Source organism: Panthera leo, chromosome E1, assembly GCF_018350215.1.
Source record: "Panthera leo isolate Ple1 chromosome E1, P.leo_Ple1_pat1.1, whole genome shotgun sequence".
Classification (NCBI taxonomy): domain Eukaryota; kingdom Metazoa; phylum Chordata; class Mammalia; order Carnivora; family Felidae; genus Panthera; species Panthera leo.
In genome coordinates, this window is record NC_056692.1 from 25568090 (window position 1) to 25594947 (window position 26858).

Sequence of the window (26858 nt, forward strand, 5' to 3'; positions counted from 1 at the left end):
CTAAATGGGTAAGAGCACTAAGGAATCTACTCCTGAAATCATTGTTGCACTATATGTTAATTAATTTGGATGTAAATTTTACAAAATTAAAAATAAAATTAAAAAAATAATAATTTATAGGAAAAAAAAGACCGAGAAAGCAATAGAATACCATCAAATTTCGTAATGTAGAGGACATGTGACCATGATAAGAGCAGTTTGGTGGAGTGGGAGGAGCCTGATAGGAATGGATTCTGGTGAGACAGGAAGAGGGAAATTGGAGACTGGTATTAACAAGTCTTTCCAGAAGCACTGATATAAAAGGGAGCAGAAAAATGGGGAGAAGTTAGAGGGAAAGAAAAGACTGCTTTTGTTTCTTCATGGAATCAGGAAGTGAGGATGGTGGCAGGTATTGGGAGCTTTAAGGAAAAGGGCAAAGGTCACAAAATAGTCCTCTAGGAGAACAGCATTTCTTTTACCAGTTAGTAAATTTTTGATGAATAGAGAAACCATTTCTTCCACGATTATTTATGCCCCAAGCAAATTCAATGACTTGTCTTTGCTCTCTAGTATGATACCTTATTTCTACACCTGAACTGCTTTCTGCATATTTCTTCTGGTACACAATGCATTTTTCAACCTCAGCTCAGATTATGATGTGTAACTTTATGTATTTACTCCTTCTGTATGCTCTTGTTGCTTACTACTTTCTACCTTTTTGTTTCTTCTTTTTTTGATGATCTCCATTATGAAGCTGGAATGTGCTCAGGGAGGCAGTTGGAGGACCTAGAGTCAGGCTACTTGTGGTGGAATCTATCCCCCATGATTTCATAACTCTGTAATCTTAGACAAATTACTTAAATACCTGTGCCTTAATTTTCTATCTATAAAATGGGGTTAATATTAACCTACCTTGCAGGATCACAGCACTTTAAATAGTGTTTGTACATATCAAATCCTAAGTAAAAATTAGCTGCTATGATTAGTGTCATTGATAGTGTTTATTATTGAGGAGGTATATAGGACTGATTCATTTTTTGTATTTTTATATAGTACCTCTTGAATGCAGAAAACAGAATAAACGAGTAAGTCACTGAATAATGTAAATGAAATATAATTGTGACTTTATTGTATATAGGTTTTAATATCATTATAGAACTCAGTATTGGTAAGTTGACTACTTTTTTAAAAATGTTTATTTATTTTGAGAGAGAGAGAGAGAGAAGGAGAAAGAGAATCCCAAGCAGGCTTCACAGTGTCATTGCAGAGCCTGAAGCAGGGCTCGATCTCAGAACCATGAGATCATGACCTAAGCCGAAATCAAGAGTCGGATGCTTAACCAACTGAGATACCCAGGCGCTCTGATAAGTTGACTTCTGATATGTTTCTGAAATGAAGGGAGATACCAACACAAAACTGAAAGTGCAGGTAGTGGTATTCCTTCTTTTTCATCTGTTTTTGTTCTTTTAATGTCATCAGGAAATACATTTTGATTAATTTATTCACCTCTTCTTTAGTCCTTTGCATTTCTTTACAAAGTGATAAGGCTTTTTAGCTTTTTTTTTTTTTTTTTTTTTTTAAATCCTGCTATTTCCACTGAGTTAACACAGGGGTTTTGGATTCACTTTTGCACTTCTCCAGAGTTCTTGGAAGTGTCTCCTTTCCCATCAACTCATTGTTCCTCAGGGGAGGAGTCCTCTTTGAGTCACAGTTTTTGGCATCTGAATTCCAGATTCTGCTTCTTCCAAATGGAGCTGGCTGATGAGACTGAGACCTCTAGAGGGGCCTCTGAATTCTTGGATGTGAAGCCTCTAGATTTTAGTAAAGTACTTTTAAATAACTGGTAGCATTACTAGTCTTTTTAGCATCTGTGTGATGCATTCTTTTTACCGCTCAGAAATTGTTTATAGTCTTTATGATGGTTTTGTAATTACTTACTTTTGTTGATCAGTAGTTTTCTTGATACAGACCACAACACAATTGTAAATACAAAACAACCACACATTTCAGCCTTATACAGTTTCACCTACTTAAGGCAATCAATAATGTGATGATTCCTGACTTCTCTTTCCACATCACTGTTTACTTGTGGACTGAAGTTTCCATTTGTATGTTTTAATTTTTGCCAAGAAAAATCAATCATGTGCACTGTAGTTCTGCTTTAAATTTTATGCCTCATATCACACAGAGTATATATAGAGTATATACATGTTAACTGGATAAAATCTTCTTTTAGGCTATATTAGTTTACTACCTGGATTTTTACTGGTTATATATACTTTACTCTTTTAGTTCAGATTGAAGTCTTGTTTCTAATTTGTTCTTGTTAGATCTAATAGTTTTCCCAGTGAATTTGTTTTCTTATAAGTTCTTTGATCATCCTTTTTACAATGTTGCTACAATATTATGCTAGCCTTTACCTTTACTATACACCAAAATCATATGGTATTTTAAGTATTTTTATGTCAATTCCTATTGCTTCTCAGAGCAGATGAGTTCTTTAGGGCAAGTGGATTGAAAAGAGAGACCTCATAATTAATACCTTACTGAAAACAAGATGCTTTCATTTCAGAAGCAGTAATTGAAGAACCATCTATTAAATAAAGATAGCATAATTTTTTACTAGACTATTTTATAGAGCAGTTTTAGGTTCACAGCAAAATTGAGAGGGAGGTTCAGATAGCATAGTTTTTGAGGAAAATAAAATTACCTGTGGAGTATTTTTAAAAACTCTTACATTGCCTGTAAGATAAACTTTCGTGTAGTGCTATGAAAACTGATTGAACTCTGCTAGAATATTTTATCATTTTGTCTATTTCATTTGGACTATGCCACATTTTTTCCCTCTGGAAGTTTTCTCTTAAATGCCACATAAGGTATTTAGCAATTGAAACCCACCCAGAATTTGTTCTTTCGTTTTTTACTGCTCATGAAATTATATTCTCTCTCTATTTTTTATGTTGGCAAATCAGACTCCAGGTTTTTATAGTTTTGCTTTTAAATGGTTAAGGAGACATGCCTCTAGAGGGCGATCTTTTCTAAACTTTCCCATGATTGTAATCATGGCCACCCTAGCATGAACTTGGTGTACTATGGATGTGGATGTCTTATAACATTTTATAATAACCCGACTTCCTTGTTACTATGTTTTCTATGGTTTATTTCTCAGGGTCTTCTTAGAGAATCAGACTTTTGAAATATATTACTATTAATTAATATCCATTTTAGTACTCCATCCAGATGCCTAGCTTCTATGAATGAATTTAGGTAATTGAGTGGAGGCAAATTTTTTAATCATTTGAAAAAGTGATGTCTATATGTTCTAAAAATTCCTTTATTTAGTCCTCTGTGTACTACTGTTCAAGGATTTGTTATCTCTATACTTTATGGGACCAGAGTGATTAAACTCTACCACTGAGGCATTATTAGAGTTTACAGTTAATCTCTGCTTCTCTTTTCTGTTAATATTGATTGGAGTTTTGTTGTTTTTCTTTACCTATTTAATGTATACTTTGGTCAAAGTAATACATGTATTATAAAAGTCAAATAAGACCACAATTTTATAATGACAAATGGCACTCTCTTGCCTCATCCCTCTCCACTCTTAGGTGTCACTCCTGAGAGACGTCTTCTTTCAGTTCTTCATAGTTTCTTCCTTGCTGTTTTCTTTTTTGCCCCTTTCTGGAAATCATGTTAGTTGGATAATGGATCTCCTACATTGAATCTGTAACTTCCTTTTCTATTTTTCTATTTGTCTTTTTGTTTTACTTTATGAGAGTATCCCCAACTTTGTCTTCTAATCTTGTTGTATTTTTATTTCTGTATCATGTTTTTAACATCCTTTTCTCCAAATGATTTTTTTTTAACATTTATTTATTATATTATTGAGAGAGAGAGAGACAGAGCATGAGTGCGGGAGGGGCAGAGAAAGAGGGAGACACAGAATCTGAAGCAGGCTCCAGGCTCTGAGCTGTCAGCACAGAGCCCGATGCGGGGCTTGAACTCACAAACCGGGAAATCATGACCTGAGCCAAAGTCAGATGCTCAACCAACTGAGCCACCCAGGCGCCCCTCTCCAAATGATTTTATCACATCCTTTTCTTTTTTTTATAGGTGGAATATTCTTTATCCTTTTGAGATATGGATACAGTTTTGAGGCATTTTTTTGCTCGTTGCATTATCTCTGTTTCGTATGAATTCCTTTTTCAATGTTTTTTTGTGATCATTATCTTTCATATTAGGACAGTGGTTCTCAACCCTGATTGTACCTTATAATTTACCTTATAAAAGGTACTGGTGCCTAGGCCCAGTCTCAGACTGATTAAACCAAAATATTGACCTGGATATCTTGGAATCCTTGGTGATCATTCTTATTTTTATTATTGAAATTTTATTACTTATTAATTTGTTTCATTATTTTATTTTTATTCAGCTAATTAATACATCTGTACTAAAGAAATGATTGGAAGTTCTTTGAGCAGGAAGAGGTCATACCAACTTCTAGTTCCCACTGATCCCTCAGGTGGGACTGGCAATTGTATTAAGGAACCCCCAATCAATACTATTTGTAGATCTTTTCACTTAGACTGGTCAGTTTTCCCACAAAGGAATCCTCTGTTTGGGGTGGATTTGGGGTAGTAGAAACTTTCTCTCAGTAAACTTAGAAGTCAGTTTTCAGGGAGTTGAAGGAGTTATATTATTTTAGTGATTAGAATAACAACAAGAGGATTTGGCATATCTGTTTGTATGTTACTATATTGCCTTACTTTTCCAGTGAGGAAGACAAAGAAGTAAGAAAATTCTGGTCAGAGTCCAGTGAAACATTTTTTTCAAAATTTGGTTTTAGAAAAAATGGGGAAGGAAAAGAGTAGAAATTAGGCTTCTTAGGATACATAATGACCAGTGTCTGAATAACTGACTCCAATAAACAGATTTAGAAATTATCACAGCTGGGAGTAGCAGCCATGAGTACTCTTGAACTAAAAATCCGAGCAGGAAGTAAAAATCTGACTGCTGGCCCATAGTTTATAAGCTACAAAAGGGTACAGAGAGTGGGGTCAGGGCTGTGCCAGGGTTACACATACTGAGAAATAGAAACTATTATGGTTCTTAGCATAATAGGTTCTTAGCATAAAATGATGTTTAGAATTTGGAGGAGGATGAGAAAAGGAAAGGGATTTAAGGTTCATTGAAAGAGTTATTAACATTGGATGGTGTGTTTTTGCAGGTGAGAATATTGAAGCTAGAACGAGGCACAGGAGTGAAACTATTTCAGAATGGATATACTGGAATTGATGTGGGCATTGTTGTTGTTGGCAGCCTCAGAAGAGAGAGACTATTCTATTTTCATCCTTAGTAGGGAATGCTTAATATTTCACCCTTGTCTGATTTGGGAGTGGATTGAAATGTGTCCACATTTGATAAAATCATGGATAAGAGAAAATATAAAATGACAGTACTGATAAATGAATATGGTTTTTGGCAGTGAGCCAGCTGATTAAGAAAAAGTGTTTCTGCTATGGCAGAAGAATTACAGGGAAGGATATGGCGCCCAGATATGGTCATAGTAACACTCCTTTTTGTGGTTCTCACTCTCAGGGAATTTCTATCAAGGGAGTTTTTATGTACATGAAGTAAATTCATGGTTTTCCTTTAGGAAAAGTTAGTTTTTAAGACAAGGACTTGAACAGTTTATTAGCACCCATATGGCATACTCTGATTTTTTTGGGGGGGGGGAGGAGGAGGTGAACAATTCTCTTTCACAAATTGTTGGTAATTTAGGCAGCTAAATTGGGCATGGGTTTCCCATTTTCTTCTTGAGCAGAACATGTAAGCATACTTTGATAGAGAGATATTTAAATGTTTTTAAGCTGGAAATAAAATATATGTGAATATAAAAGGTTTTATCTTCCCTGCTGTCAAAAAAGCTGACTTGGCCCTTTTGCACTGTACTCCCAACTTTGTATGGTTGTTAAAATCTGTTGCTCTTTCCCATCTGAAGGAAATGCATCTTTGACACTTCTCATGACCTGAGTCATGATGCTGAAATAGAGCCAGAAAATATCCTTAACAGTCATGGGTAAAAAGAAGGGAGGCTTCTGTGTGGTGGGGGTGGGGGAGCGGGAAGGAGAGCAGGGGAGCAGGGCATCTTTGCTATTGATATTCCAGTTTATATCTTTTTGAATATTAGGAATGTTGCTTACATTTTACTACAGAAAATACTCTGATTTTATATTTAATTTTTCCTTAACTATACAGTGCTTATTTGCAAAAGACAAGTTTTACAAATGTTAAATTAAATCATTTGAATCCTCCAAGTCTGAAACAAATGCACCTAAATCTTGCAACTTACTTAATATGTTGTCTCAGTGTTTGTTTTTATCTCATAGCCAACTCCCAATTCTTCCACATGCTATATGTTCAGCAGTTTAAGTAATAAAGTTATATTTGTTGAATGATGCAGATAAGTTTATGTATTTTTTCCTTGGGACAGTGAAGTTCATCCTCCTGTTTGCTCTGCTGACTTGATACAAAATTCATTGTGATATAAGCATGGGGGGATATGAGCGTAGGTATATCTTCAAAAGAATTTCAGTGAGGATTTATTTATACTTTGGGAAGTTCATTGAACCCCAAATTTGGTTTAAGTGATGCTAGATTGCCGGGTTTTTAATTCTGGAGATTTTTCACCAGGGCTAAAAGTCTTCACTTCTGAGCACTCAGAAGCTTGAGCTCAATTCAAAGTGGGAAATTTTGAGGCTGCTTAAATATACTAGATTTAGGAATAATGTGAATCTCAAAGTGAAAGACCCAGGATTCTTTTGTTTTATTCTTATTATTCATAAAAGAGTTTGCTTCGTCATCTCTAGTGTTAAATATAGTCTAAATACTGTTTTGTTTTGTTTGTTTTTTGTTGTTTTGTTTTTTATATTTCATTGTTGTAAGAGTGGCAGGCTACAATTCTAATGTTTATAATGAATTAAAACTTGCTAAAACTTCTTGATATTTAAATTATTTAAGTTATTTAAATTAAAACTTAAATATTAAGAAGTTTTATAGCTTATAAAATGTTCTTCATCTCCAATCTTGGAATGCTCTAAGAATAATAAACTTAAAGTAATGAAATTTTTACTTACGGGGGAAATTTTTTTCATTTATTTTATAAATTTGGGTTGGCTATGTGATTGAGACTAAATTGTGCCACAAATGTAGTGGAGAGGAAATGTAGGCAAGAGATTTTCCTACAATGTATTTCATTGCCTATCTCATACACCTTATTTTATCTTGAACTTTTTGGACATATTTCTTCTATTTTCCCCTGTTTATATTTTTTTCCCCTGTTTATATTTTTACATTTTATAAACGATGTTTCTAACTCTTGATCTCGTCTCCCTTTTCAGGCTCATTTTTACATTCCAGACTCCTTGTTCTAAGCATGCTTTAGTATCTTTTTGGAGCAGGGTGGATTGTCCCTTGCTGTATGTATAGTTTTAGCAAACTGGTTTCTTTTGATTTTTATTTTTGTGTTCCAACTTTCTGAATTTATTGAGTTTATTTTAGATTTAAGGAAAGAAAAATAATCAAAATTGTATATGATAGTTGTGAGCCATTTAAATCATTAACTGGTGAAAATGTATTCAGACTACAGAAAGGAAAGCAATCTAGCAGTTTTTTAATTTAATTATTTATAAACATATATTTGTATAAATAGATAAACAAATTTATATAAATAGTTATTCAATAATTAGTGGCATCTCAATTCTCCAGGGCATAAAGTTTTAATTCTTCTGACATTTAAGAAGCACTAGTGCAAATCTCCATGCAGGCGACTTTGTATGTAGTGAGACGTAGTGATGACAATGTCATCATTCAAAACCTCAGTCCCCATCACGTAAAAATAAAAAAAAAAAAGGATTGGACTCTGGTTTTCAAGTCGGATTTGTGGGAGATTTCTCTTCTTACCTTCCCACCCTTCCCCAAAGTACCTAGTGTAATGTCTGTGTCGCCGTGAACTGTTTGGTTGAAAAGCAACAAGTGTTTTTGCTTGAAATGCATAAAGATCTGCAGCACTTTGATTTCATCATCTGTCACTCCCCTCAGAAAAGTTACAAGGAGAAACAAGTTAATACCCAATCAGGATCGTCCTGAACCCTTTTCTGTCTTGAACTTTGTCACCTAAACTGTTTGATTGTTGTGTTAACAGTCTTTTAAAAAATATGTATATATTATTTTTTCTTTTAATTGTGTGTTCTACTCTCCCTGGCCCCTGTGAACAAGCATTGCTTCCGCCCAGTTTGGTATGTGGGTCAGAAGGCGCTGTTTCTCACCAGGGCGCTGCTGTTTCCTTTTCCTACTTGAGTAGATTACAGATTATACTGGAATACGCCTGAGAAAAGGTCAAAAAGGAGGGTGAAAGTCCTGGAACTGCAGCTGGGAAGCTTGTCATTCTCATCTAGGAAAGGAGAAAGAAAAAAAAAAAAGAACAAGAGAAAGAAAGAAAGAGAGAAATAGAGACTCCCATCCCAACCAAAACAACCCACATTCAGGAAATTCCTATTTGCACAGGATACTTTTTATATACTCTGAAAGGATTTTATTTGGTTTTGATTAAATAATTATCGAGTGTTTGGCTGAGAAAGCTTTAATGTTAAATTAGATGGCAAGCTAGCGCTAAGCAGTGTTTTTAACTTTTCAGAGCCCAGATTTCCAGTGATTGTTTCAAAACAAGCTACCATTGTACTCTTTGACAGAGTCAAGAAGTCAGGAGCTTTTCAACTACAGAGTTAACTTAGTTAAACTCACTGGTATATTTTGGATTTTTATCCCTGTCAATTCCACAGCAGGATATTAAAAGCAGACCAAAAGTTTTGGTTGTCTGTGGAAAGCAAAAAGCACACACAAAAATCCCCATACGAACTCATTACCCGGTTTTTATTTTGGAAAGATATGTAGGGGATAGAACATCTACATGAGGTCTGAGAGTAGGGAAATTGACGGGAGGAGAACAGTCACAATGGGATATTGGGAGTGGGGCTCTTTCTATAGAACTGCCTTCTTGGGAGTGCCAGGTTGTTATATGGACATTGGCTTTCAGTGGCCGTCATTAATCTGATTACAAAATGTAATGGTTCAAAATATTAGCAGACCAAGGACCCTAACGGCGAGGCTTGTATCCTAGAATAAGAGTGGATCTTGTTGCTAAGTGTATAGAGAGGTGATAAGAGAGTTTGATACTATTGTAGGAGTCTTATATATAGAAAAGTTTCTATGGTAAACCTTCTGAAAAGTGGAATACCTAAAGTGAACAAGTTCTGTGCCCATGATAAGGAACAAAAAGTGAGAAAAAAAATGCAGACCTTCCAATAATAGTTCTCTCCCAGAGGGCATGGTCAACACAGCCTGGTGTCCTTTGTTTTTTTACAACTGCACTTTTGCCATTTTTGTATTTATCCCTGTGTCCCTACTGACAACAAAAGACAATGCTCCTTTATCCTTCAAATGCTCCACTTGGTTCACTTTATTCCATGATAGTTCTTAGTTTCTTACACCTTCTGATCCTAGAATATTCTAGTCCTGTAACCCCCATTGGCAGCAGACTGTAGTTTGTGCTTCTAGAAATCTATAATAAAAAGTTTTCCCTTTCTTACTGATATGATACTGTTTTAAGGTACTTTCTGATTTATAACTCTATCCCTTGATTGCTTAATGTCATTTTAACTGCTTTTATTTGCTTTAGTTCACGGTATGGTGGGATAGGGAAAGTTTTTAAAGTGGGAGAGGAGGCAAGTAATTACATTTATGGCTTGTTTTTCCTCTTGACTGCATTTAAGAAGAAATGCATACACATACAGATAAACTGATATTAACTTTAATATTTAGCATAATCTGAAATGGTCAACAATTTCAGGATATTGCTGGCTTCAGAAACTTCTTGAAGCTGGCAGTTTGCCACATTCACGTGTTCTCACATCACTGCATTCAGAAGCTAAGAATCCCAGCCTGGCAGCTTCTGAAGAGAGGGTAAAGATGAAACAGAAAGGAGTCTAGCCACATTACCTGGGAGTTGTTGCTGATGTCTTTTCCACAAATGTTCACGTTTGTCAAAGCCCAGTAAATCTTGCAAAGTTTATTTTCCTTGTAGCATCTGTGTTTTATAATGGGTCTTTTAATTTGTTTTTACTTTGTCTGCAGGGATTTCTTTTGTCCGGAGTTTTCAGACTCTGTCTTTTTTTTTTTTTTTTTCCTGTGGAAGTGAGTCCATTAATGATGACTGGTTTGGGAATATGCCTCTCTGCAAAGCTGACCTGACAAGCTGTTCCTCTAGTGCAGCAACAAAGCCCATTGTTATTTTCTCTCTTTACTTTTATACTCAACTTAATCCATTTTTCCTCTGTGTTTTTATAGTATAGAATGTCTGGGAAAACATACTTAGGGACAATGCATAAATGATAAGATGGCATTTTGAAGTTAGCAAAACTTCTTGTAAACAGGTTATACCATGTCAACCTGACACACAGACAATGGTACCATATGTTGGTATGGAGATTGAGAGTTCCTCAGTAAAAGGTATCTGCAGGTATTCTTCCAAAAGGTGGAAGGAAAAAAAAAAGAGTGCATGAGGTTGTTTTCAAAATTCCTTTTTCAAAAATGCAAACTTGTTCAAGTAAACCCAGAAGCCAGTGGTTAAAGCCCAGTGTGAACTGTTCTGGTTTAGTGCCTTGCATTCTAACAACAAAAACAATAATAATTAAGCAAATAAACAACTGAAAACAGAAACAAAATATCATAGCTTTAAGCATCAAGGGATGTTTTATAAATTCTGATTTTTAAATGATTTCCTACTCCCAAATAGAATTCCTGCTTTAGTTTATTGAGAAACCATTTTATTGGAACTTGGGATTTTTTTCTCCCAAGAGAACTCTGTCTATCTTGGAGACTGGTAAACCTCTAAAGGATCAAAGCTCTTGTGGATTTGGATAAAGACCCAAAAGCCTGAAGGCTTATAGAAGTTTATCTATATAGAGTAAGCCCAAAAACTGGGATGAGAGTCTTAGAAGAGCTTATTTTCTCATGAGATCTTTGGGACTTCCTCTGTTTGGATGTGCCAGAAATACTGTGAGAATATCCATTCTCATGGCATTTGTCACTTACAGGTCTTGTCCCAGCTGGAATTCAAAAGTATAATGGTGTGTGGAAATATTACATGTGTCTTAAGATTTTAAAAAGCTTACTACTAAAACTGCAATTCAACAACCTCTGCTATTTTCATTGTACTTATACAATTAAGAGAAAAGAGAAAAGGAAAGAACAGTTCGTGAAAATGACATTTAGCATATATGTAGTGACTCTTCATTGAGCTTGGAAATTTTTAATTTTACTGTTACTCTCATATATATATATATATGCCTGAGAGGTGGAAGAAAGAAATAGTGCTACTATTCCTTTCTGTCCAATGGGAAATTGAAGGATAAAATGGAGGGACAGACTTAATCCTCATCCAAGACTTGGGATACTACAAGTTTCTTCCTGCTGAACCTCATTATATTAAGAGACTTCAGGCTTAATGAAAAATCTTGACTTGGAAATTTAGGCTTGATATACCCGTAAGGAAGTGTCTGAAGATGTGTTCGAAAAGTTAGCAAGTCTAGGCTTCTGGTTCAGTCAACATGAGACTAAGCAGAATAGCTAAAGCCATGGATTCCAGCATCTGGCTATCTTCTGAAGTATTTTGTGTCCCTCCAAAATTAATTTTTTCTATGGATCATAAGACTCTGTTTTCCTGTACTTCCTGGATATGGGAAAAAATATATTTATTTCATTCATTCAGCAAACATTTGTGCTGTCCACAATAGTAAAACACTGCCCCTACTCTGGAAGAGTCTCCAGTTTTCCTGGAGAATAAATCTGAAGGTTTGTTAGATCTAGCTGCATTTTCAAAGAAAATCCATGATACAAGAGACAGTGAAAAATTATTTTTAACCAAAGACTTTGAACACTGGAAAAGGGAAGGAAAGGATCATTATGACTTTTGTATGTTTGATTTATTGAGTATGAACTTTCATTTTTAAATTTGTTGTTTTTTAATGTATATTTTTTACATGTAGATCATTATGTGTCAGCTAATGAGATTTCCTGTCTAAGCCATTTCCCTCATTTTACTAACTGCTATGTAATTGTTTGCACATCTCTCATCTTATCCTTTATTTTCCATTTGAAAAATAAAGGTATAAAGATACAGGTTTCTTCCTCTATGCTTAAAATTTGTATGCCTTAGCTTCCCTTTTAAGTTGTCCCTTTGAAACAACATAAAAATGTCTCCCTTTTATAGTTGTTGTTCCTGAGACATTCTGCAGATATCTTTGTTAGCATGTTTTCGCCCATTTAAAATTTTTTGTTTATATACTTTCTGTCTCATTATATTATGAACTCTTTAGGAGGCCCTTGGACTTATTCATCCAGGGCTAGAACAGGGCCTTATACTGATAAGGCTCAAAAAATGTTAAGTGAAAGAATGAATATTGATGAAAACTTTGCTTGGGACAGTAACTCATCTTGATGTCTGCAGACATCAAAAGAATGTCTTATTTTCAGACCCAAAGTTCTTATATCTGTGTTCTATATCCATTACCTTGATCATTTCCGATCAATGTTTCTTTTACTTATCCCTTTCCATCTGAGTTTTCCACCTCTTTACTGAAGCGACCTTATTGAAGATTACCAAAGTTAGTAGTTTTGTCTCTGAGTTTACCTTCCTGAACCTTGTCATCATGGAGTGTTTTATTAATCCATTTATTCTTTCATTAAAGCTATTTTTATAAGTTGCTTGCCATGTCCAATAAAATATAAGACAGACACTATACCTATATGAATATAAAACCCTTTACCCTTAAGGTAGACTTACTTTACCCTTTCAGATGGGCTGGGTGTCAGAGGCTACATCATAAACACAGACACCAAGAGTAAATGCCCACAAACTTGGGTGTTGCTTGGCAATACAATAGCATGCTGAGAGGGATAGGTATGAAGCACCTTGTATACTATTATGAGGTGAGGGGTCTTAAGTTATGGCTAACTATATCACAAGATTTGGAGCTTCTCAGTGAATCACTTCATTTTTCTAGACCACTCATCCTACCTATAAAGTTCAGTGATCTCAAAATCTATATATTCCCTTGCTGAAGAATTTACCTAAGTCCCTGCTCCTCTGGCTCAATTAAAAAGTTCTTCTAAAACTCAAATCATTTAATCTTCCTACTGCTTTCTATTATAATCTCCTCTCGTTAGAGATTCCTTACTATTGCTCACATATGTGGCATCCCTTTACACCCTCTGCTTTTCATGTTATCCTTCATGCTCAGCATATTTCTTCTCTCCTAGTCATCTCCATATTTTGCACATCTTTCAAAGCCTAGGTTATGTCCCATCTGCTCCATGATCTCTTCTCCAAATAGTTGATCCCATTTGTACTTATCTTTCAGTACTAGGCCGTTAGCATTTAAATTATTCCTGTTTCATGCATATAAGACTGTAAGCTCTGTGATAACAGAGAAGGCAGTCTTCACAGCATGTAATCTTAGGTTAAGGCACTCATGAAATATTTGACTACTAGTTGTGAAATGTGTGTGTCATGAACATTCCTTGAATTTCGTTAGCTTGTGATATTTTAGTGCTGCAGTCTGATTTCAGATTCAAATTAGTATTACTATAGTTGTCTAATGGTGAATCTTGCATCTACAGTGGTCTAAAGAGTGTCATAATAAATCACTGAATGATTTAACCATAATTTTTTTTCTTTTTTATGGTTTATTTTTAAACTTCTTATTGAAATTCTAGTTAGTTAACATATATGGTAAAATTGGTTGCAGGTGTAGAATTTAGTGATTCATCACTTACATATAACACCCCGTGCTCATCTCAAGTGCCCTCCTTAATGCCCATCACCCATCTAGCCCATCCCCCACCCACCCGCCTCCATCAACCCTCAGTTTATTCTCTATAGGTAAGAGTCTCCTTGCTGGAGAGGATATGGAGAAACAGGAACCCTCTTGCACTGTTGGTGGGAATGCAAACTGGTGCAGTTTGCACTCTGGAAAACGGTGTGGAGGTTCCTCAAAGAATTAAAAATAGATCTACCCTATGACCCAGCAATAGCACTGCTAGGAATTTACCCAAGGGCTACAGGAGTGCTGATGCATAGGGGCCCTTGTACCCCAATGTTTATAGCAGCACTTTCAACAATAGCCAAATTATGGAAAGAGCCTAAATGTCCATCAACTGAAGAATGGATAAAGAAAGTGTGGTTTATATACACAATGGAATACTATGTGGCAATGAGAAAGAATGAAATATGGCCCTTTGTAGCAACGTGGATGGAACTGGAGAGTGTTATGCTAAGTGAAATAAGTCATACAGAGAAAGACAGATACCATATATTTTCACTCTTATGTGGATCCTGAGAAACTTAACAGAAGACCATGGGGGAGGGGAAGGAAAAAAAAAGTTAGAGAGTGAGGGAGCCAAACCATAAGAGACTTTTAAAAACTGAGAGTAAAATGAGGGTTGATGGGGGGTGGGAGGGAGGGGAAAGTGGGTGATGGGCATTGAGGAGGGCACCTGTTGGGATGAGCACTGGGTGTTGTATGGAAACCAATTTGACAATAAATTTCATATTAAAAAAAAAGACATAGAAAAAAAAAGAGTCTCTTATGGTTTGCTTCTCTCTCTCTTTTTCCCCCTTCCCCTATCTTCATCTATTTTGTTTCTTAAATTCCACATACGAGTGAAATCATATGGCATTTATCTTTCTCTGACTTACTTTGCTTAGCATAATACACTCTGGCTCCATCCACATCATTGCAAATGACAAGATTTCATTCTTTCTGATGGCTGAGTAATATTCCATTGTGTATATATACCACATCTTCTTTATCCATTCATCAGTTGATGGACATTTGGGGCTCTCCATAGTTTAGCTATTGTTGATAATGGTGCTGTATACATCAGGGTGCATGTGCCCCTTCAAATCTCTATTTTTGCATTCTTTGGGTAAATACCTATTAGTATAATTGCTGGATCATAGCAATTCTATTTTTAACTTTTTGAGGAACCTCCACACTGTTTTCCAGAGTGGCTGCACCAGTTTGCATTCCCACCAGCAGTGTAAGAGGTTTCCCCTTCATCCACATTCTTGCCAACATCTGTTGTTTCCTGTGTTGTCAATTTTAGCCATTCTGATAGGTGTGAGGTGGTATCTCATCATGGTTTTGATTTGTATTTCCCTGATGATGAGTGATGTTGAGCATTTTTTCATGTGTCTGTTAGCCATCTGTATGTCTTTGGAAGAAAGTCTGTTTCATGTCTTCTGCCCATTTCTTAACTGGTATAAAAAAGTTTTCTGTTATTCCTCTACAGATATTAAATGTTGTATTCAGAAATTGAGGAGATAGATAAAAATTTGTGTGAATTTCTTTTCTTTTCTTCTTCTTTTTTTTTTTTTTTTGCTGCCCATTGTGTGAGCACAGAAAGAGAAGCTTTTTTTTTAATATCAAATTTATTGTCAAATTGGTTTGCATACAACACCTAGTGCTCATCCCAAAAGGTGCCCTCCTCAATAAGAATTTCTTACATTGCTGAAGAGACATCAGTATTTAACTTGATTATTCCATAGGTTTGTGCCCCAAAAAACAAGTCCCATTTGGTTAAGCCATTATGCTAATTCTGAAGATACCTTCATTTTGTAATGATTTTTTTTACATTTTTTAAATGTTTATTTTTGAGAGAGAGAGAGACAGAATGTGAGCAGGGAAGGGGCAGAGAGAGACACACAGAATCCAAAGCAGTCTCCAGGCTCTGAGCTGTCAGCACAGAGTAGACGCAGGGCTCAAACCCACGAACCATGAGATCATGACCTGGGCTGCAGTCAGGTACTTAACCGACTGAGCCACCCAGGTGCTGCTTGTAATGATTTTTTAAAAAGAACTTCTTACCATTCCACTAACTCTGAAGCTACCATTAATTATGGTGCGATAGTTCTCCCTCTGTATTGAATCCATGCTGTTTTAAGAGTGAATGTCTTTGAGAGAACACAGGCAGTAAATTCTTTGACATCAGCCATTGCAACTTCTTTCTAGATATGTCTCCTGAGGCAAGGGAAACAAAAGCAAAAATAAATTATTGGCACTACATCAAAATAAAAACCATCTGCACAATGAAGGAAATGATCAACAAAACTAAAAGTCAGCCTTAGAATGGGAGAAGATATTTGCAAATGACGTATCCAATAAAGGGTTAGTATCCAAAATATATAAACAATTTATAAAACTCAACACCCCAAAAGTGAATAATCCAATAGAAAGTGGGCAAAAGAGGAACGCCTGGGTGGTTCAGTCAGTTAAGTGTCTGGCTTCGGCTCAGGTCATGGTCTCATGGTTTGTGAGCCATCGGGCTATACACTGACACTGTGGAGCCTGCCTGTGATTCTCTTGTGCTCATTCTCTCTCAAAATAAATCAATAAACTTAAAAAAAATGGGCACAAGATATGAATAGACATTTTTCCAAAGAAGACATACAGACAGCTGAAAGACACATGAAAAGATGCTCAGCATCACTTATCATCAAGGAAATGCAAATCAAAACTACAATAAGACATCACCTCACAACTGTCAGAATGGCTAAAATCAACACCACAAGAAACAACAGGTGTTGGCGAGGATGTGGTGAAAGGGGAATCCCCTTACACTGTTGGTGGAATGCAAACTGGTGCTGCCACTCTGGAAAACAGTGTGGCAGTTCCTCAAAAAGTTAAAACTAAAAGTTGTAGAACTACCCTACAACCCAGCAATTGCACTAGTAGGTATTTACCTAAAGAATACAAAAATACAGATATGAAAGGATACATGCACCCCAGTGTTTATAGCAGTGATTATCTACGGTAGCCAAATTATGGAAATAGCCCAAATGTCCATCAACTGATGAATGGGTAAAGAAAATGTGGTATATATACCCAATGGGATATTACTCAGGCATTAAAAAGAATGAAATCTTGCCATTTGCGAAGATGTGCCTGGAGGTAGAGAGTATTATGCTAAGTGAAATAATTCAGGCAGAGAAAGACAAATACCATATGATTTCACTCATATGTGGAATTTAGGAAACAAAACAAATAAAAGAGGAGGGGAAAGAGAGAGAGAGAAACCAAGAAACAGACTCTTAACTATAGAGAACAAACTGGTAGTTATCAGAGGGGAGGTGGGCGGGGGAATAGGTTAAATAGGTGTTGGGGATTAAGGAGTGTACTTGTGATGAGCACTGAGTGATGTATGGAAGTGTTGAATTGCTATATTGTACACCTGAAACTATTAAGCTATATGTTAACTAACTGAAATTTAAATACAAACTAAAAAAAATAATGTCTTTTAGGATGTCATTTAGAAATAAGATATTCATTCTGATCTCTTGGGGGGATTGTTTGCTTTTTTATATAAATTTGTCTTATTCAAATTAGTAAAAAAAGAGAGATCCTGGGAAGATGGCGGCGTAGGAGGACGCTGGGCTCACCGCGCGTCCTGCTGATCACTTAGATTCCACCTACACCTGCCTAAATAACCCAGAAAACCACCAGAAGACTAGCAGAACGGAGTCTCCAGAGCCAAGCGCAGACGAGAGGCCCACGGAAGAGGGTAGGAAGGGCAGAGAGGTGGTGCATGCTCCACGGACTGGCGGGAGGGAGCTGGGGCTGAGGGGCGGCCCACCAGCCAAGCTTAGCCCCTGAGTCTGGCTTGCAAAAGCAGAAGGGCCGGATGCGTGTGTTCCAACAGCAAGCGGGACTTGACATCTGGAAGGTTATAAGCTAACAGCTCTGCTTGGAGAACGGGAGGGCTGGAGGACAACAGGAAGGAGAGTTGTTGAGCCCCGGACGACAGAGCTCAGCATGTCGGGGAACAAAGGCACTCGCCAGCGCCATCTCCCTCGCCCATCCCCCAGCCAAAATCCCAAAGGGAACCAGTTTCTGCCAGGGAACTTGCTTGCACCGCGCAAACACCCAAAGCTGTGCTTCTGAGGATCCATCCCTCCTACGGGTCTGACTCCCTCCTGGTGCTGCAGGGCCCCTCCCGAAGTGGATCTCCGAAGGAAAAGCGAGCTGAGCCTGCCCCTCCCGCCCCCGTGCACCTTGCTGATCCATCCCAGCTAATATGCCAGATCCCCAGCACCACAAGCCTGGCAGTGTGCAAGTAGCCCAGACGGGCCACGTCACCCCACAGTGAATCCCGCCCCTAGGAAACGGGAAGAGAAGGCACACACCAGACTGACTGTGGTCCCAGAGGTGGGCTGGGGGCAGACATCAGGTCTGACTGCGGCCCCGCCCACCAACGCAAGTTATTCAAGACAGCACAGGGGAAGTGCCCCTCAGTCCCGCACCACTCCAGGGACTATCCAAAATGACGAAGTGGAAGAATTCCCCTCAGAAAAACGTCCAGGAAATGACAACGGCTAATGAACTGATCAAAAATGATTTAAACAATATAACAGAAAGTGAATTTAGAATAATAGTCATAAAATTAATCGCTGGGCTTGAAAACAGTATAAAGGACAGCAGAGAATCTCTTGCTACAGAGATCAAGGGACTAAGGAACAGCCAGGAGGAGCTAAAAAATGCTATCAACGAGTTGCAAAATAAACTGGAGACAACTACGGCTCAGATTTCAGAGGCAGAGGAGAGAATAGGTGAACTAGAAGATAAAATTATGGAAAAAGAAGAAGCTGAGAAAAAGATAAAAAAAATCCAGGAGTATGAGGGGAAAATTAGAGAACTAAGTGATGCACTAAAGAGAAATAATATACACATAATTGGTATTCCAGAGGAGGAAGAGAGAGGGAAAGGTGCTGAAGGTGTACTTGAAGAAATAATAGCTGAGAACTTCCCGGATCTGGGGAAGGAAAAAGGCATTGAAATCCAAGAGGCACAGAGAACTCCCTTCAGACGTAACTTGAATCGATCTTCTGCATGACATATCATAGTGAAACTGGCAAAATACAAGGATAAAGAGAAAATTCTGAAAGCAGCTAGAGATAAACGTGCTCTAACATATAAAGGGAGACCTATAAGACTCGTGACCGATCTGTCTACTGAAACTTGGCAGGCCAGAAAGGAATGGCAGGAGATCTTCAATGTGATGAACAGAAAAAAAAATATGCAGCCGAGAATCCTTTATCCAGCAAGTCTGTCATTTAGACTAGAAGGAGAGATAAAGGTCTTCCCAAACAAACAAAAACTGAAGGAATTCGTCACCACTAAACCAGCCCTACAAGAGATCCTAAGGGGGATCTTGTGAGACAAAGTACCAGAGACATTGCTACAAGCATGAAACCTACAGACATCACAATGACTCTAAACCCGTATCTTTCTATAATAACACTGAATGTAAATGCACTAAATGCACCAACCAAAAGACATAGGGTATCAGAATGGATAAAAAAACAAGACCCATCTATTTGCTGTCTACAAGAGACTCATTTTAGACCTGAGGACACCTTCAGATCGAGAGTGAGGGGATGGAGAACTATGTATCATGCCACTGGAAGTCAAAAGAAAGCTGGAGTAGCCATACTTATATCAGACAAACTAGACTTTAAATTAAAGGCTGTAACAAGAGATGAAGAAGGGCATTATATAATAATCACAGGGTCTATCCATCAGGAAGAGCTAACAATTATAAATGCCTATGTGCCGAATACAGGAGCCCCCAAATATATAAAACAATTACTCACAAACATAAGCAACCTTATTGATAAGAATGTGGTAATTGCAGGGGACTTTAACACTCCACTTACAAATTAGTAAAAAAAAAAAAATACATGCTTACTGTTTGCTGTTATTTATAAAATACAATATTTATTGTTAACCATTGAACTGGGGCAGATAACTTTTATAAGTTAAGAACAATTATTTGAAAATAACATTGGGTCAATAAGATGTTTTCTGTATGGAAGAGTTGTTGAGTTATAAACACTGGACTCGTTTTTATAACATGGGAAGTGTGGAAAATTTTCTGTAAAGTTTCTGTGTAAGTACATGGATCACTATGAAACTACAGTAATCAACAGGGTACCTGGGTCACTCAGTGACTTGAGTGTCCGACTCTTGATTTTGGCTCAGGTCATGATCTCACGGTTTGTGAGATCGAGCCCTGTGGCTCTGCTCTGACAGCACAGAGACTGCTTGGGATTCTGTCTCTCCTCTCTCTTTGCCCCTCTTTCCACTCATACAGGCTCACACGTGCGCTCTCTCTGTCTTAAAAAAAAAACTACAGTAATCAAGAAAATGTAGTATTAGTGAAAGGATAGACACATGGATCAATGGAACAAAATCTAGAAATAGATGCACACGTGTATGGTCATTTGATTTTTGACAAAGATGAAAAGGCAATTTAATGGAGAAAGGATCATCTTTCTAGTGGTGATGAAACAAGTTGATATCCACTTTCAAAGCATGAGCACAACCTCAACTCACACCTCAGTCCATATACAAAAAATAACTTAAAATGAATCATAGTCTGTTCTTGCCACTTCTGTTCAATATTGTACTGGCAGTTGTAACCAAGGCTTTTAGGCAATAAAATAAATAGAAGTCATCTGGACTGGAAAGGAAGAAGTAAAACTTTCTTCTTTGAGGATGACATGATCATGTATGTAGAAAATACTAAGGAATCCACAAGAAAGAAATATCTCCACTGAGATAAACAAGTTCAGCAAAGATTATAGGATATAAGATCAATGTACAATAATTAATTGTATTTTTCTACATTGGCAATTAACAGTCTGAAAAGTGAAATTAAAAACAATTCTTTTTACAAGTTGCATCCAAAAGAATAAAATAGGACTAAATTTAACCAAAGAAGTATAAAACCTGTACCCTGAAATCTACAAAATAATGTTCAAAGAAATTAAAGAATACTTAAATAAATGAAAAGACATCTCATATTCTTGGCTTGGTAAGATGGCAGTAGTTCCTCAGCTGATCTACAGACTCATTGCAGTTCCAATCAGAATCCTAGCTGGCATCTTTGCAAATAAATGACAACGTGTTGATGGAAGCAGCAGGTTTTGTTGAATACAGTGACATGAAACCACTGACTAAAAGAAATGAAATTCAATATTATTTTTCTCTATTTTTTTTCTATCTTTAGTCCCTCTGAAAAACCATTATTTACTGGGACAGAGGTGCTTCACAATCATTTTTCCTTGGAAAAAGGTGACTGAACAGGGGTGCTAAGAATTTTGAAAATAAAAGCACATTTTTAGTGAATTCTGTGTGCATTTGGGTAGATGTTTGTGTAATGTCTATTTTAGAAGTTATGAGTTGTTTAGGAACCTAATTCCCAATATGACAGCATTTCAAAACATGGACATTCAGAAAAACACGTAAAATATTCTAAAATTTCTAATCCCATGTGGCTTGTATCTGAAGAGAACTTTGATAACATAATAGCAATTTCTGTCTTTGTATTTCATAGCCTCCTCTCTGTGAGATCTGTAACTAATTTGAATTTTGTAGCTGTAGGCCACAAGGTGGTGACACCAAATAATATAGAAATAATAAATGTCCAAGTGGGTGCTTCTGTTCCAGAATATAGTATGTTCCCTTTTGATATACTGTTCTCTTTCTTTTCAGTAATTCTAATACGATTTCTTTTTGTGTTAAGAAAACAATCCTGAGAAACTTAACAGAAGACCATGGGGGAGGGGAAGAAAAAAAAGAAGTTAGAGAGGGAGGGAGCCAAACCATAAGAGACTCTTAAAAACTGAGAATAAAATGAGGGTTGATGGGGGGTGGAAGGGAGGGGAGGGTGGGTGATGGGCATTGAGGAGGGCACCTGTTGGGATGTGTACTGGGTGTTTGTTGTATGGAAACCAATTTGACAATAAATTTCATATTAAAAAAAAAAAAGAAAGCAATCCAAATTGGCATACCACTTCAGCTCACCAAAATTTAGCTCAAATTTGTCATTTGGTGAATATATCAAAAAATTACAGAGATCATGGATCCTGCCTTGTCTCAGGCTTCAGTTATCATAATACTGGAGTAATAGACATTATCAGTAATATTTTATATCGGTAATATCATAAAATTTTTATCATTAATATCAGGACACTGATTAAAAAATAAACAAAAAAAATCCTAATATGTAAAGTTGCTATAAACTTCACTTAAACTTTGGAGATTTTGTTTTATTTGCTTTCATTTGTTTCATTTCATTGTTATTTTTTTTAAAAATCACATTTCATACCTTAAAAAATTAACTGTATCATGTAACAAATGATATAAATTGTATATATGAAGATAAAATACAAGACTTAAAATTTTTTAGATTGGATTTTTTGACCTTAGGTTAGGCAAATAGTTCATCAATTCAACACCACATATACTAAACAAATTCATGAGGTGGACTTTATGGGAAAAAATCTTTTGCTTATTGAAAGATCTGTAAGAAGACAAGTTACAGGGTGGTAGAACATATTTGAAAATTTACAAAAGGCTTATGTCCAGAATATATAAAGATCTTTTAAAATTTGAGAGTAAGATCTATAAATAATTCCTTACATTTGTAGTCTTTTGATTTTCAACAAGAGTGCCAGGACAATCTGTTGATGTGGGAAAGAAGAGTCTTTTCAGTGGAAAGACTGGAACAAGTGGATATCCAAAATTCACAGTAATGATATTGAACCCCTACTTCACACCATTTATAACAATTGATTCAAGATAGATCCAAGACCTAAATGTCAGAACTGAAAATATAAAACTCTTAGAAGAAAATATAGGCATAAATCTTTGTGTCCCTGGATTTGGCAATGGTTTCTTAGATATGACAATAAAAGTATAAGCAACTAAAGAAAAAATGGATACAGTAGACTTTATCAAAATTAAAAACTTTTATACTTCAAAGAACATCATGAAGAAGGTGAGAAGACAACACATGTAATGGGACAAATATATTTATAAATAATATATTTGACCAGGGGCTTGTATCCAGAGAGTATGATTAACTTATGACTGAACAGTAAAAAGACAATCCAATTTTTATTTTATTTACTTTCAATTTTCTAAAAATGCTTATTTTTGAGACAGAAAGAGAGAGAGAGACATAGCACGAGTGGTCGAGGGGCAGAAAGAGAGGGAGACACAGAATCCAAAGCTGGCTCCAGGCTCAGAGCTGTCAGCACAGAGCATGACATGGGGCTCGAACTTATGAACCGTGAGATCATGACCTGAGCCGAAGTCGGACGCTCAACGAAATGAGCCACCCAGGAGCCCCAGACAATCCAGTTTTTAAATGGGCAAATATTTCGGATTAGACATTTCTCCAAAGAAGATATACGAATCACCAAACTGCACATGAAAAAGATGTTTAACATCCCTAGTAATTAGGGAAATGCAAATCAAAACCACATAAGACACCACTTCATACCCACTAGGATGGCTAAAACAGGGTGCCTGGGTGGCTCAGTCGGTTGAGCATCTGACTTCAGGTCAGGTCACAGTTCATGAGTTCAAGTCCCGCATCGGGCTCTGTGGTGATAGCTCAGAACCTGGATCCTGCTTCAGATTCCGTGTCTCCCTCTCGCTCTCTGCCCCTCCCCTGCTTGCCCTCTGCCTCTCCCTGTCTCTCAAAAATAAATAAACATTAAAAAAATTTAGGATGGCGAAAATAAGAGGTAGACAATAACAGTTTTTTTGAAGATGTGGAGAAGTTGGAGCCCTTATACATTGGTGCAGCCACAGGTTGGCAGTTCGTCAAAATGTTAAATACAGACTGAAATGTTCCACTCCTAGGTGTGTATACCCAAGAAAACTTGAGAACACATAAATGGATAAGTAAAATGTGGTACATCCATGCAATGGAATGCTATTTGGTTATAAAAAATAATGAACTACTGACATGTGGCACAACATGGATGAACCTTGAAAAGATACTAAGTCATAAAAGGCCACATTGTATATGATTCCATTTATGAGGCATCCAGAATAGGCAAAGCCATAGAATCAAAAAGGAGGTTCCTGGTTGTCAAAGGCTGAGAGGTGGGACAAAGGAGGAGTGATTGCCAATGGGTATGGGCTTTCTTTTTGGGTGATGAAAATATTCTGAAATTTGATAGTGGTCATGGTTGTGCTACACTGTAGAATATTCTAAACACCACAGAAGTGTGCATTTTAAAAGAGTGATTTTCACAATATATGAATTATATCTCAGCATAAATATTGACTCAGTTTTTAAAATGGGCACAAGATTTGAGCAGATACTTTATCAAAAAAGAAATATGGATGACAAGTATATGAACAAAAAAGTACTACATTGTATTATGCATTAGAGAAATCCAAAGAAAGGCCAGAATAGCTAAAATCAAAAAGAATGACAATACTAAATGCTGGTGTGGATATGGAAGATCTGGAACTATGATACTTTACTGGTGAGAATAAGAAATGGTTCAGGTACTTTGTCAAACTGGCATTTTCTTATAATCTTAAAACATACCATTATTATGTCCATGCATGCATTCATTTACTATGACCAGCAATTCCATTCTTAGATTATTTATCCAAAAAAGGAAGCTTATATTCATACAAAACCTGTACATAAATGTTTATAGCACCTTTATTCATTAATAGCCAAAAGCTGGAAACCTAATAGCCAAAAGCAGTGACTAGATAAACAAACTGAAGTATTCCATATAATTCCATCATACTCAAGAATAAAAGGAAAGATCTGGGGTGACCTGAGTGGCTTAGTTGATTAAGCATCTGACTCTTGATCTCAGCGTTGTCAGTTCAAGCTCCACATTGGGCTCTGTGCTGGGAATGAAGCCCACTTAAAAAAAAGCGGGGGAGGAGAGGGAAAGATCTGTTGATACTTTCAGGAAAATATAGAGTGGGTGAATCTCAGATGCTTATTGGCAAATGAAAGAAGCTGGACCCCATAAGCCCCATACTCTGATTTCATTTATAGGACATTCTGGAAAATACCATGGAGAGGGAGAAAAGATAAGTATGTAGGAGGAATTTGGCTTACTAGTGAGCTGAAAGTAATTATTCCCTCTGCAGATCAGATTTTATTTCACAGATGAGTTTGTTTTTCCTAGTTACTAGTGAGCCATAATGACTATTCTTTTTATTTTTTATATTAATGCCCAGCATAAAATAAAGGGAAATGTGTTGATTTTTGTTTTTAAACTTTATGATGGAGGGTGGTAGATATTGGGAAGAAGGTGATGATTTTACCTATGACTTCTGTTACTCATCCTGTGTCTCCTATTCTCTGTGGATACTCATCTCATGACTCCTCTTTCTTCCACCCTCCCAGCTTTCACAGGCTGCTGTGGCTGGAATATTCTACCCACTTACTTTCAGCTTGTTTAGAGAATTGCTTCATGCCTCCTCTAGACTACCTTATATCTTCCTGTTTTGTTTTCTGTTACTATCCTATATTCCTTCATAAGATCATAAAATTATAATTAAATTTTATACTAATTATTTGTATAACCACTTAACATCCATCCGTTTCTGTATCCTCCATTCCTCTATCCTCAAAGACTAAAGTCTCTGTTTATAATCAAGTCACACTTGGTGTTACCAGTATCCTTTGTTTTTTCCCATCCATATAACCATGATACTTTTAGAATCAATTCTGCCTTTGATAACTTTCTTAAATGGTTAGTGGAGTGAGTGCAAATCACGTGAGAGAAGGAAACATCTCTTGGTGATGCTTTTCTTTATTTTTCTTTTTGTAGGGAAACTAAACAGCCAAGACTCCTACAATAATTTTGCCAACAACAACCCTGGCAACCCTCGGCTCTCTCCTCTCCCCAGCTTGATGGTATTGATGCCTCTTGCACAAATCAAGCAACCAATGACATTGGGGACCATCACCAAACGAACAGGGTAAGGCCTTAGGCTTGCTACTTTTTAAAATAGCTGCTTTAGAGGATTGGATACATAAAAGTAAAACACATTTTCTTTGGGTCGTTTGAGTACGTTCTTCATTTCCAGCCCATGTGAGACTTAATGGCAGCAGAATAAGTACAAAGTATAGAACATGTACAAACATCCTCAAAATACAACCATGTGCACATACATTCATAGCAAAGACAAAGCAGTGACAAGTTGTGAAAACTAGTACTGGCTAATAAAAACCAGACCCATCTACTCAGTCTCATACTTGCTGCCTTGCGGCTTTGTCTGAAAGTACAGTTTCAGTTTCTTGCTGTTGTGGACATAATCTGTGTTTATAATGACCACCAGATTTTACCTGGCCCAAATACTAAGGAAAGAACTTTGTTAGATGACAACCATGTTTCTGAAACTTAAAGGGAAAAAAAACCCTATATTGTGGTATAATTTACAAATAATAATCTGTCATTATTGTTACGACAATGTGATATTATGGGTAGTTTTCAAAAGCCAGAGTCCTAAAATTTGGGCTTTACTCAAGATTGGTCATTAACATCCACAAAGACATTTGATGACTCACTTGATGTGTCTGTGCTTATTTTAGCTATTTAAAAACATTTTTAATTACTACTGGTTAGGAATATAAAACTCACTTCTTTGAGTTCTTGAAAATAAAGTACTATATTTAAGATATCATTAGATGATCAGTCGCAAAATGATTCTGAAATTCCATTTGTACCAGAAAAATATATATCTATAGGCAGATTACCTGTTTCATCAATAAGCAATCCTGAGATTGTTATCTAATTTGAAATGAAACAACTGTCTTAAATTTTGTCTGCAGGTAGCTCAGAGAAAACCCAATCCTGGCTTCAAACAATCCTCAGGGCCTTTCCAACAAAAGAAATAGATTATATTATTTGGCTACTATATCAA

General features: G+C 36.6%; 1 protein-coding gene across 12 annotated transcripts in view; it reads left to right on the top strand.

Annotated features, from left to right (window-relative positions):
• The window catches only part of BCAS3 (BCAS3 microtubule associated cell migration factor), a 608014-nt gene that overhangs the window by 257003 nt on the left and 324153 nt on the right, over positions 1–26858 (top strand). For all 12 annotated transcript variants that reach the window (XM_042915733.1, XM_042915732.1, XM_042915730.1 and 9 more), the window contains one exon: positions 25763–25913. In XM_042915733.1, the coding sequence (XP_042771667.1) occupies positions 25763–25913 (151 nt within the window). The remainder of the gene's footprint in view (positions 1–25762; positions 25914–26858) is intronic.